The sequence below is a fragment of the Heterodontus francisci genome, chromosome 2, assembly GCF_036365525.1.
Source record: "Heterodontus francisci isolate sHetFra1 chromosome 2, sHetFra1.hap1, whole genome shotgun sequence".
NCBI lineage: Eukaryota > Metazoa > Chordata > Chondrichthyes > Heterodontiformes > Heterodontidae > Heterodontus > Heterodontus francisci.
Genome location: NC_090372.1, coordinates 114,187,106 through 114,199,550, shown reverse-complemented (window position 1 = coordinate 114,199,550; position 12,445 = coordinate 114,187,106). Strand labels below are relative to the sequence as shown.

The window sequence follows — 12,445 nt, the reverse complement described above, 5'->3', positions numbered from 1 at the left end:
TTCAGTCCCATTTCTCCACGGGTCATATATCAAATAAAATTTCCCACCAACTGAAGAATAGCCAAATTAAACACTCTATTTGTCCTCCAGAATCTCTTGGAATTTCTTTGCGGATGAAGATTTTGGAAGGTTGTACTCATCAGTTGCAGGCCCGCTCGTCAGGCCTATCCGTGACCAGCAGATTCTCCCACAGCCGGTACGTGAAGGTTTAGTCGCTGCTGGGGGCATTTAGATCTATCCTTCTCATTTTCTTTTTCATGCTGGTTCTTTGTTCCATCTCAAAGGTGTCTGTTGTCCTCCCAATGTAGCATCTCCAGGCATCACAATCTATGGCCTGCACTTCCCACTTGCGATGGTCGATGTGGCACACAGAGAGGGACTTCTTCAGGGAGTCCTTGAAATGTCTGCCTGGGGCACCTCTGGTCCTTTAACCCGTGGTCAGCTCTCCATACAACATGATCTTGGGTAGGTCACTCTCTCCATCTGGGCAACGTGACCCGCACAATGCAGTTGGCTTTGCAGGAGGATGGCCTCGATGCTGGTGATGTTGGCTGTTTCCAGGACTTCAATGTTTGAGATGTGGTCCTGCCAGCGGAACTTGAGAATGCTGTGGAGGCAGCACTGATGGAAGCGCTCTTGAAGGCATACGTGATGGCGGTTATAGAACCCATGACTCGGCGCCATACTGAAGGGTGGTGAGAACTATGGCTTTGTACACTTTGAGTCCAGCTTTGTCCCCCAGAATAAAGCACACCAAACCAGGTTTCTTTTAACAACAAGGACATTAACTGTTTATTTGAATAGAAATAATAAGTCTTAACTACTAATAAGATAAATCCACACATACATTCAAAACAAAACGGTTAACCGGGAAAAAAGTGTTTTGGTTTACAGCTGTTTGTTAGGAATAAAAAGGAAAAAAAATCAAATGATTGAGTTTATTGCGTTCTGGTAGGATGTTTTCGGTACGGTGAGGTATCCCGGATTCGAATAGTTGGATGCCACTCGAAGTCTCTCCACGCGAGGTTGATGAACAGTCTGTGATGGGTAGGCGTTCAAGGCAATTTGTCTGCAGCAGGCTTCACATAGGTCTTTCAGCAAGGGTGTAGCAACAGGCCTGCTTGGATTTTAAAGCAGCAGTCTAGCAGTAGAAACTTTGTTCAGTTTCCATGATTTCCCAAAACACAGAAGGCAACAGGAATCTCACTGGATGCAGGAATTCTACAGAGACAAGAAGCAACAGGAATCTGCCACCTTTCAAATGCAGGATTTCTTTTCAACAGATGCAAGTCTCCTTTACAGAGAGAGGTCTTTTTTTCTCCAGTCTCCAGGCAGGCCAGATCTAAGTTTCAAAAATGCCTGCCCCTTGTCCAGCTCACTGGTTTTTTAAAAGTCCAAGTGGAAAAAAAATCTACCGGATCATAGTCACATGTCCAGACACCGTGTCTCTTCTGTCACTCAAAGGGAGGTCAAAACACCTTGCTGTTTCCTTGAAACTGCTTGCTTCTCCTATTCTTGCATATAAAGTCAACATAGAAAAAAATTCCAGCTATTTGCAGGTGTCCAAGTCTACTGAAAATCCTTTTTCAGTCTTTTAAAACACACACAGGTCTCAGATTTTAGTGCAGAAATAAAACCTTTTGTAACAACGCAGGCACACTTTACAGCAGAGGTAATTTTCTATTCCTGAGCCTTGAAGTGCTTTGTGGTCCCTGTGATACTGTCCTGGTTGTGAGCAACCAACTCACCTCAGACCAAGAAGACTTGTACCAAAAATAGAGAAAAGTATCATGTGAATGTTCTTCTATAAATTATGCAAAATGCTTGGTTGCTTTTCAACAGTAGAAATTGCTGGATTTTGTGCTTGGTAAAGGCACAGATCTAAATTCTTAAGCTTCCTGCAGTGCTGCAACATCCCTGTGCCCAAATTGAGAGCCTCTCACCCCCACAACCTGCACACAACAAATCTGCACCCCTTCGTACCACCACTGTGGCCTTCCAAACCTTCCCTTCCTGCCTCCCCCACCCCAGACACTCCAAGGGAGAGAAGTCCCAATCTTAAAAAAATCCTAACACCCACTGCCACAGTATTGCAATGCTCCCATTGGAGTGTCACCCAACGTCGCCCCTCAATGCTACCTAAACCCAGGACCTCAGCTTCACTATTCCCAGGCTACATTAGTTATCACCTGCCCCTACCTGTAGTTACCTATTTCTTCTGGCCATCTTGCTGTTTGTCCTGGGTTTTAAAATAAGTGATAGAATTAAGTACATACATAAAAGAATATATAATAATCAAGGCCACTGATTCAGAACTTCCATACAAATTGAAGGGTGAGAGTTTCAGTGAGTCATTTTGAAAGTTTTGGTGGCAGTGATCTATACCCCTGAAAATATCCACTACTTGTAAGCACCATTCAATGGAATAATCACGCTCCTGATCAGCATTTACATTTGTGAATTTACCTGTAATGAAATATTTCAATGTGTTTGCAATCTATTCATGGTGACACTTTTTTTTCCCCCTTTCTTTCCCCCAGCACATTACTGCTTGGAAATGGCGATGTCACGGTCTGTAATTTCTCTGCTCATGTTTTGTTGTGGGCTAGGATTAGGATTTGTCATTTGCCATCTAGTGATTAGTGCAATAAATAAGGAAGCACCCCAGCACAGTCATCTGCTCTTCAATGACCCTCATGGTCACTTGGAGGATTCTCACCACCACCAGCACCATCAACATCTTCAAGGAGAGATGAACTTTAATGCTGACATCAGTCAACATAAAGGTATCTTTCAAATTCTATGTCATACTCTGCTGCCATTAATTGATATTTGAATCCTGATAAAGCCATATTGTACCATGATGACATGTAAGAAAATTGATAGTTGATGACTACAGGTAATATTACAAATCAGAGAACTTCAATTTCTGTTTTATAAATGTTATGTGAAATGCAACATCTTTCAAATGCCTTGCATCTCACTAAGATTTGTTACTATAAAGTCAGAGTTCACTTATCAGAAACTTGAGAGGAACTCAAAAAAAAATAATCAGGAATTTGAGCTGCTCTGCTAGCTATAATAAATCATTTGGGGTCAGGGGAATGCTTGCTTAAACAAATTTGTTTCAACACAAATTGTATTGGCCATATGTTGTATCAAAACTACAGAAAAGAGTATGTTGTATATTATTACCTCTATATAATTTTTTTCTTGGGTCAACGATCTATGGGCCATTCAGTTTTAGGAGGCCTCTGGCGATGTACAACTGAAACTGCCACTATGAAGGGTTTTGACAGTGATCAATGTTGACTGTACCTCTATCTCGACAAAAGCATGGTGTCTGCTACCACTGCAACAATTTTGAAAAAATATATAACATCTGCCCCCTTAGATATTGACCACTCTGCTAAAGGAAATAGGTCCTTCCCATACACTTCGTCTAGGCCCATCAATTAAATCTCCCCTCAGCCGCCTCTGTTCCAAAGAAAACAACCCTAGCCTATTCAATCTTCTCGTAGCTAAACTTTTTCAGCCCTGGCAACATCCTTGTAAATCTCCTTTGTACACTCTCTACTGTGATTGCCTGCTTCTTGTAATGCAGTGACCAGAAAATGTGAGTAGTAATGTAACTGTGGCCTAGCTAGTGTTTTATACAGTTTTAGCATAACCTCCTTGCTCTTATATTCTGTGCCTCAGCTAATGCCTCACTGAAAGTAGCCCATGTGCTTTCTTAGCCACCTTATCTGCCTGTCCAACTACCTTCGGGGATCAGTGGACATGCACTTCAATGGTCTTCTGTTCCTCTACGCATCTCAGTATCCCACCATTTGTTGTGTATTCTTTTGCATTGGTTGCCCCCCCCCCCACCCCCATCAACCTTGCAATTCTCTGGCTTGAATTCTATTTACCATTTTACTGCCCATCTGACAAGTCCATCGATATCTTCTGCAGCCGACTGCTTTCTTCCTCACTATCAACCACGTAGCCGATTTTCATTTTGTTACGTCCAGGTGTGAAGGAGGTCTAGGGTTCCCTTTCAGCCTTCACCTTGCTGTAACAGGGTTTAATTTTAAACACGCTGTGTTCTTAGCTCCTCCTTGGTGAATTCTTATTCGCTGCTTTCTAATTATAAGGCAAAGAAACCATCACGACAGGTTTTCTCAGGTTTAAAGAAGAAAAGTGAAATTTATTAAACTTAAACTCTAATTGGCTTAATGCTTATGGATACACGATGTGCCCACACTAGCATGCATACGCGATACACACATGCAGATAGGGACAGAAAGAGCAGAAGAAAAATAAAGTGGAAAAGTTTGAGGCAATCTCTGAAGAGTTGTTACGGTTCTTTGAGCTCACTGTAGAGTCCTTGATTGTAGGTAGGTCTTGCTTTTTGTTGGGCCCCAGTATTATTCTTAAACCTTGTTCGCTGTAAGTGACTTTTCTCTCTTGGGGTTCATGTGTCTTCAGTGGGTTTTGGAGTTCCGTGAGAAATCAGGCAGACAGGAGAGGACGTCTGCTTCAATCCAAGAGCATTCTGCTTTCTGCAGGCTCTCAGTTCAAACTCTACAACTCAGAAAAAAAACCCCAGACTGCCAAGCAGGTTAGTCATGTGACTAACTGGTTTGACCATGTCTGTTTGTGGATTGTATTGGAGCAGGGGATAGCTCCTTTGTTCCGACCACCATATGTTAATATGCAAAAATGTCTTTCCAGCCAGGGGCCTGGCACCCCTTGTCACGGGCTTCTCTTCCTAGCAACAATTTGAAATTTAATGTCCATGTGGCAAAATTAATGTGCCTCATTCTTGGCAGGTGGGGGCCTGCATGACAATATCCTCTGCAGACTTCTTAATCACACCCTCTGCATTTAAGTCTACATCATTGATGTATACTGTGAAAAGCAAGGGACTTAGCACTGAGCCCCACAGAACCGCACTGGGGAAACTGCCTTCCAGGCACAAAACAACGGTTGACCGTTACCCTTTGCTTCTTGGCACTGAGTCAGTTTTGGACCCAACTTGCCACTTTGTTATGGATTCCCATGGGCTTTTAATTTTTTGACCAGGCTGGAATGTGGGACATTGTGGAAACCTTGCTGAAATCTATGTAGATTTCATCAAATGGTCTACCCTGATTGACCCTCCTTGTTATTTCCTCAAAAAATTCTGTCAAGTTAGTCAGACACTACCTTCGCATAACAAATCCATGCTGTGACTGTCCTTGATTATTCCGTGCCTTTCTAAATGACGAATTAGACTGCCCCTCAGAATTTTTCCCAGTAATTTTCCCACCACTGAAGTTAGGCTGATTGGCCTGTAAATTACTTGATCTATCTCTTTCTCCTTTTCTAAACAACAGTACAACATTAGCAGTCCTTCATCCGTCGGCACCATGCCAGTATGGAAAGAGGATGGAAAATGATGGTCAGAGCCTCTGCTATTTCCTCCCTTGCTTCTCTTAGCAGCCTGGGATACATTTCATCCGGGCCTGATAATATATCTACTTTCAAAGATGCTAAATCCCTTCCTGTTTCCTCCATTTCCCCTCTCGCAATGTTTATCCCATCCGATATTTCACACTCCTCTTCCTTAATTACAATGTCTGCAACATCCTTCTCTTTTGTGAAGATAGACGCAAAGTACCTGTAAAGAACTATGCCCACGTCTTCCACCTTCACTCGTAAATTACTTTTTTAGGACCGATTAGAGATCAGTCTTAGTTATGCTATTGCTCTTAATCTATTTATGCACCATCTTTGGGTTTTCCTTTATTTTACTTGCCAATATTTTTTCATGACCTCTCTTTGCTTTCTTAATTTCCTTTTTAATTTCAGCCCTGCACTTTCTATACTTCTCCAGGCTTTCTGCAGTATTGAGCCCTCGGTATCTATCATAAGCTTCCTTTTTTTGCCTTATCCTAACCTGCATGCTCTTTGACATTGAGGTGGGTCTAGATTTGGGAGTCCCATCCTTTTTCATTGTGAAAACATATTGTTCTGAGCCTTCACTAGCTCCTGCTTGAATGCCTCCCACTGCTCTGCTGCTGATTTACCTTCAAGTGGCTGTTTCTGGTCCATTTTTGTCAAATCACATCTCAGCTTAGTAAAATTTGCCTTTCCCCAATTGAATTTTACACCTGGGCTGTTTTTGACCTTTTCCATAATTACACTAACTCTGACTGAATTATGATCGCGACCACTAAAATGCTCTCCCAAGGATGTCCCTTCCACCTGCCCAGCTTCATTTCCTAAAACTTAGTCCAGACTGTCCCTTCTCTTGTTGGACTTGTTACATACTGGCTAAAAAAGTTCTCAATGCATTTTAAGAATTCTGCATTCTTTACATCTTTTTTACACTGATTTTATCCCAGTTAATATTGGGGTAGTTGAAATCCCCTACTTATTACTACCCTATTGTTTTAGCACTTCCCAGGAATTTGCCTACATATTTGCTCTTCTATAGCCTTCTGACTGTGAGTGAGTGAGTGGTGGGCGGGGGGGTCTGTAATCCATTTTATCTAGAGTATATTATAGTGTGATTGCCATTTTTATTATTCATTGCAACTGATATTTGATCCATTTAGCATAGCATCACTCCTCACAGTTGTAATTGTTTAACAAATATTGTGACCCTTTTTTTTATTACCATCTTTATCCTGTCTGAAAACCCTGTAACCAGGAATGGTGAGCTACCATTCCTGCCTTTCTTTAAGCCATGTTTCAGAAATAGCTACAATATACTTCCAAGTGTCTCTCTGTGTCCTCATTATTCTGTAGACTCCTTTCATTGATGTATGCACCCATACATTTATCGCAATTACATTTTTTCCAGTGTTATCTAATTTAGAAGTATTTTGACCAAAGTAATATGGGTACAAAATATTCTGAATGTTCACAGCTGATATTTTAAACTGATTCCCTTGGACAATATTTTTTCAATGATTTAAATAAATACATGCATCTTCTCTATCCAGATGAAAACAGAAGTGTTGCAGATGAACTGTATAAGAGAGTGCGAATCCTCTGCTGGGTGATGACTGGGCCCCAGAACCTAGCCACAAAGGCCAAACACATCAAAGCCACTTGGAGCAAAAAATGTAACATTGTGCTTTTCATGAGCTCAGAAGAAAACAAAGATTTCCCTACGGTGGGACTGGATGTAAAAGAAGGCAGGGACCAGTTATATTGGAAAACTATCAAGGCTTTTCAGTATGTTCATGAACATCACTTGAATGATGCTGATTGGTTTATGAAAGCAGATGATGACACTTATGTGATTGTTGATAATCTGCGCTGGCTGCTATCAAGGTACTCCCCTGATCAGCCTATATTCTTTGGAAGAAAATTTAAGCCATATGTTAAGCAAGGATACATGAGTGGTGGAGCCGGGTATGTGTTGAGCAAGGAAGCACTGAAAAGATTTATTGATGCCTTCAAGACAGGGAAATGCACTCATTTTACATCGACTGAAGATTTGGCCATGGGGAGATGTATGGAGACTGTTAATGTAGAAGCTGGTGATTCCAGGGACACAAATAAAAAGGAAACATTTCATCCTTTTCCACCGGAGCATCATTTGTCAAAAAGCTACTTGCCCAAAACTTTCTGGTATTGGAACTATTGCTTCTACCCTGCTGAGGAGGTAAGGCATCAAACATACATAGCTACTTTTTAGGCCAACCACTATTTTTCATCTAATCTCATTATCTTTCTTGGACAAGTTAGTCCAAAACAGGCTGTGTAATTCATACTGGGAAAGAGAGAAAACCGATATTATGCAGTTCACTACACAACTTACAGACTTTTCATTAAGCAGCAATTGTAATTGTGGAGGCATTCATGGCCACAGTCACTAAAACGCAGAAGATGTTTCTTCACTTGGTCCACACATGGAAAAATGGAAAGCTTTAGGTGGTTTCTTAATCTGGGAATTGTCCATAAATATGCATTTTTTGGTTTACAAATATTGAGAAGTCAGTAACGTATTTAAAATCAATCCCACTTTGTGTAAAATGCTCTTTTTCCTTTCCCATTCTTTCAAAAATGAGTTTGTTGGAACTCCCATGTGCAACTAATATGAACGCCTTCGTTGTAACGTGATTTGCTACTACAGTACCTGAACATAAATTGTATTGTTTAAGTTCTGCATCTTGTCAATCCTACCCATTTTAACAGATCATTTACCACTACACTTGTTATGAACTCATTCTGGAGGGGAAAAGAACATTTTTATTTGTGTGAGATCCTGTGTTAGCAACTTGTACCATGGTTTTTCATACATCATGGATCTGAGGGACTTATAAGATCATGACCAAGCAGTACAAGGACTCGGAGTATTGGGTGGGTGGTTAAAGGAGAGGGAATAATCGGGGGAGCACTTCCAGTGTAAAATGCTCCACATTTATACTTCAGTTTTTAAAAAATCTTTCAAAGCATCCCCTTTTCACACAAACTCTTCCCAGCTTGCCGCTTCCAGATTCACCTCCAAACCTGGTCAAGTTGCCTCCTGCTCCGAGCTGTCCCAAGAATGAAGTCCCTTTTTATTGTAGAGCACTGTCGCTGCTTGAGGTTTAAAATGGCGCCTGCCGATAAAACTAAGTTCATTTCAATTTTTCTTGGGCATCCCTTATTGTGACGTCCAAGTGATTTTTACCTGCTCAGTTTTTCTTTTTGTTTAAGGTTATGGGCTACAAAAAGGAATTTGGGGAAGTTTTAAATATCCAGGTTCGGTAGAAAAGTGAATAGTAATTCAAATCCTCAGCATATATCAAAACTGCAGCTCAGTTTGTTGCATGTCTGCACCTGCACATGTGGAGAACTTAATCCATGGAATAGATTTGTTGCTCTGCACTTTTTTTTGTTTTAGAACGGATTTGTACCAAACCCTCTGGTTTTTTTCACAATGGTAAGTTGGGGAATGATGGAGCGAGGCAAAGCTAACTTGTCTTTCTCGTGATGTGAAAATACTCTTAACTACTAACAATGTGGGTGAAGTTTGTCTAACAAAAATAGGAGAATACTTGTCTTTCTTCATCATAGTCTGCTACTGAAATCAAAATCCAACCTGGATGGGCAATGGCCCAATCAATTAGCAGCCAGACTTACCCGAAAATGTTGCATAATTGACTGAACTTTGTGCACACTGAGAGATGAACTTTAGTGCTGTGAGGTCTGGGGAAGTGGGTCCTGGGGGGCTGGAGGAGGTTTGGAGGGGTGAGGGGGGCAGAATTCAAGGGTTATGTGCCAGTCTCCTGCAGCCAAATACCCTGGTGCCTGTGCTACTAAGATTAGAAGTGTGCTTTTACTTTTTAACTTAGCTGTTTGTGTTCTATGTAATATAAAAAGTGTTTTTTTTAAAAACAACTAGGATCAATCTCATCACTCTTCTCCCAACTGCCTCCATCGGGCAGTATGTTCCCAGCCCGTTGGAAGTTCGGGGGGAAAAGAACGTCTTATTCGGAGTGGGTTGCGAGTGCAGCGGGGAACCCCGGTGAATCTGGCTGCAAGCCAATTAAGGCAGTTGAAAGGGTAATTAGAGCCTTTTTAAGCATGGATTCCTCTTTCCCAACAGCACACAGGTTCCATGCAGGGTCTGCAACTCGGTAGGTTGGAGAAGGTGAGTGCACAGCAGGAAGTCATTGTAGAGTGAAAATGACATGATATGAGCAGTATAAAGGGTGAAACCGGCAAGCCTGTGATCAGCCACAATGAAAGGCTTGCGCTGATGGGAGCAGTTCCTTCAACCTAAAATCACTGATTTCGTTGAGGACACCCAATTTGTGCAACTTATTTCAGGTGCCTTGGATACCTCCTGAGGGTGATCACATATTTCCAGTGAGACTTCCCTCCGACATGGCATCCACATATTCAGAAGTTGGTTGGACCTCTGAGGAGGTGTTGCAGCCTCCTGCGGCTCCTTAGCCACAGCGGCAGGGGCAGCAACTTGATCAGCAACTCTTTTCTTCTCCACAGCCTCGTGCAACTGGACAGAACAGAGGAGATGGACACAGGGCTGCAGTTCTAAGGAGGTGCTACCCTCAACATAGGGTCTACAGGCCAAGGGTCAACTTCCTTGACCCCTCTGAACAGCAGTGCCTCCGAAGGCTCTGGCTCTTACAGCAGGTGGTCGCAAAGGACTGCAGCATTTTGGAAGAAGACCTCCAGCCAAGAGGAGCAGGTGGCCACCCATTACCCACGGCTGTCAACGTGACCACAGCCCTCAATTTCTTTGTCTCAAGCTCCTTCCTGGGCTCAGCTGCTGACATAATTAGGGTCTTGCAATGTGCAGCCCACAGCTGCATCAGCCAAGTCATCGATGCCATTTTTGCAAGGGTTTCCAACTACATTAAATTTGAGATGGATCCGACCAGTCAAACCCAGAGGGCTGTTGGTTTTACCTCCCTTGCAGGTCCAGGGAGTTGTAGACTGCAACCATGTGGCAATCAAGGCGCCATAACAGAACAGAACAACTGATTTGTCAATCAGAAGTGATTCTACTCCTTTACTGTGCAGCTAGTATGGGACCATTGCAAGAGTTAGTGCCAAGTATCTCGGGAGCTGCCACAATGCATTTATTCTTCAGCAGTCTCAAGTTCTGTAGCTCTTCCCTCCACTGGATAGCCTCAGCATTTGGCTGCTGGGGGACGAGGGATATCCACTGAAGACCTGGCTGATGATAACAGTGAAAGACCCCACCACAGAGACACAGAAGAGGTACACCTGAGCCATATTACGACGAGAGGTGTAATAGAGCAAACTATTCGCTTGCTCAAAATGAAGATCCGTTGCCTTGTCTGATCTGGCGGTGCCCTTCAGCATGCCTCAGCAAGGGTCTCCCAGATAATAGTGGTGTGCTGTGCTGTGCACAACATGACACTGAAAAGAGGACTGGAGCTGATGCCAGAGGAAGGTGGAGAGCGCCTGTCATCTTTGGAGGAGGAGGGGTATCTTGAAATGGTGTTGGTTAATCCAGCCACGGACCTGCATCCCCAAGAAGCCTACAGTAAAGCCTGGCTCAGGTATAAAATTAAAACCCGACCCGACCCGACCACAGCAAACCCGACCTGAGCCCGAGCCCTTTAATTTTGTTTTCGCGCCCGAGCCGACACCAATATCCTTCATCCGTTCCGGCAGCAGGCTATTCCTGCAGATGGAGTTGTGGGGAATCATGGGTAAGTCTGATCCCATGACTTCTCTGAAGCAGCACTGTCCAGCCCAACCCGAGCCAGAATGCTGGACTCGGAATATAGACCCAATCCGACCCGAACCTGACACGTAGTCAGGTCGGGTCGGGTAGCCAGGCTTTAGTCTGCAGGCCCTCATCCAGTCGTGTTTCACTTGAGAACTGTGCTTGCTGCATTGAAATTGTCCCATCACAACCACTGTGCAAAGCCCCTCACCAGCAAACCTCCTCCCAACAAACACATGTCCAACCATCACATTCACAGCCTTACCTTCTCATCAGTGGGGCTCAAGCCATTCAGTGCATTTAGCTGATCGTGGCCAATGTGTTTTCCAGCAAAGTAAATATCATGACGGTAAGTAAGTCACAAGAAGTCATGCCTTAATTGAAATAGCTTCAAAGTCGCATTAACAAAGTAATAAGTACCCAAGTGATTTCATTTAGTCATAGTCATTTACGGCAGAGAAGGAGGCCATTTGGCTCATCGAGTCCATGCCAGCTCTCCGCAGAGCATCCAGGCAGTCCCGCTCCACTGCGTGATCCCCATAGCCCTGCAAGTTTATTTCATTTTAAGTGTCCATCCAATTTCCTTTTGAAATCATTGAGTCTGCTTCCACCACCCTCATAGGCAGTGAGTTCCAGGTCATTAACACTCGTTGCGTAAGAAAGTTCTTCCTCACATTCTGCCTGCCCCCCAACCCCGCTGCAACTCTTGCCCAAAATCTTCTATCTGTGGCCCCTAGTCCTTGTACCATCAGTTAATGGGAACAGTTTTTCCTTTAACAAATCTAAGCCTGTCATAATCTTGTACACCTGTATCAAATCTTTTCTCAATCTCCTTTGCTCCAGGGGAGAAATCCCAGCTTTTCAAACCTAACCTTTTAACTAAAATCTCCCATCCCTAGAACCATTCTGGTAAATCTCCTCTGCACCTTCTCAAGGGCCTCACATCCTTCCTAAACTCTGTTGACCAGAACTGGACACAATTCTCTAGTTGTGGCGTAACCAGAGCTTTATAAAGGTTCAGCATAACTTCCCTGTTCTTATACTCAATGCCTCTATTTATGAAGCCCAAGATCCTATATGTTTTGCTAACCACTCTCTCAATAAGTCCTGCCAGCTTCAAAGATGGGTTCACATGCACCCTCTGGTCCCTCTGTTCCTGCATACTCTTTAGAACTGTGCCATTAGGTCTGTATTACCTCACACTATCCATTCTGCCAAAATGCATCGCCTCACACTTAAATTCCATCTGCTCGCCTA

At 43.1% G+C, this 12,445-nt stretch overlaps 1 protein-coding gene across 5 annotated transcripts in view; it reads left to right on the top strand.

Moving 5' to 3' along the window:
* LOC137346271 (glycoprotein-N-acetylgalactosamine 3-beta-galactosyltransferase 1-like) overlaps positions 1–12,445 on the top strand; it is a 52,002-nt gene that overhangs the window by 24,196 nt on the left and 15,361 nt on the right. For 3 of the 5 annotated variants that reach the window (XM_068009761.1, XM_068009770.1, XM_068009746.1), the window contains 2 exons: positions 2,541–2,786; positions 6,975–7,642. In XM_068009761.1, coding sequence (XP_067865862.1) covers positions 2,558–2,786; positions 6,975–7,642 — 897 coding nt within the window. In that variant the 5' untranslated portion in view covers positions 2,541–2,557. Of the gene's footprint in view, positions 1–90; positions 197–2,540; positions 2,787–6,974; positions 7,643–12,445 lie in introns of all 5 variants that reach the window. The other 2 variants (XM_068009753.1, XM_068009737.1) reach the window with 1 other exon arrangement.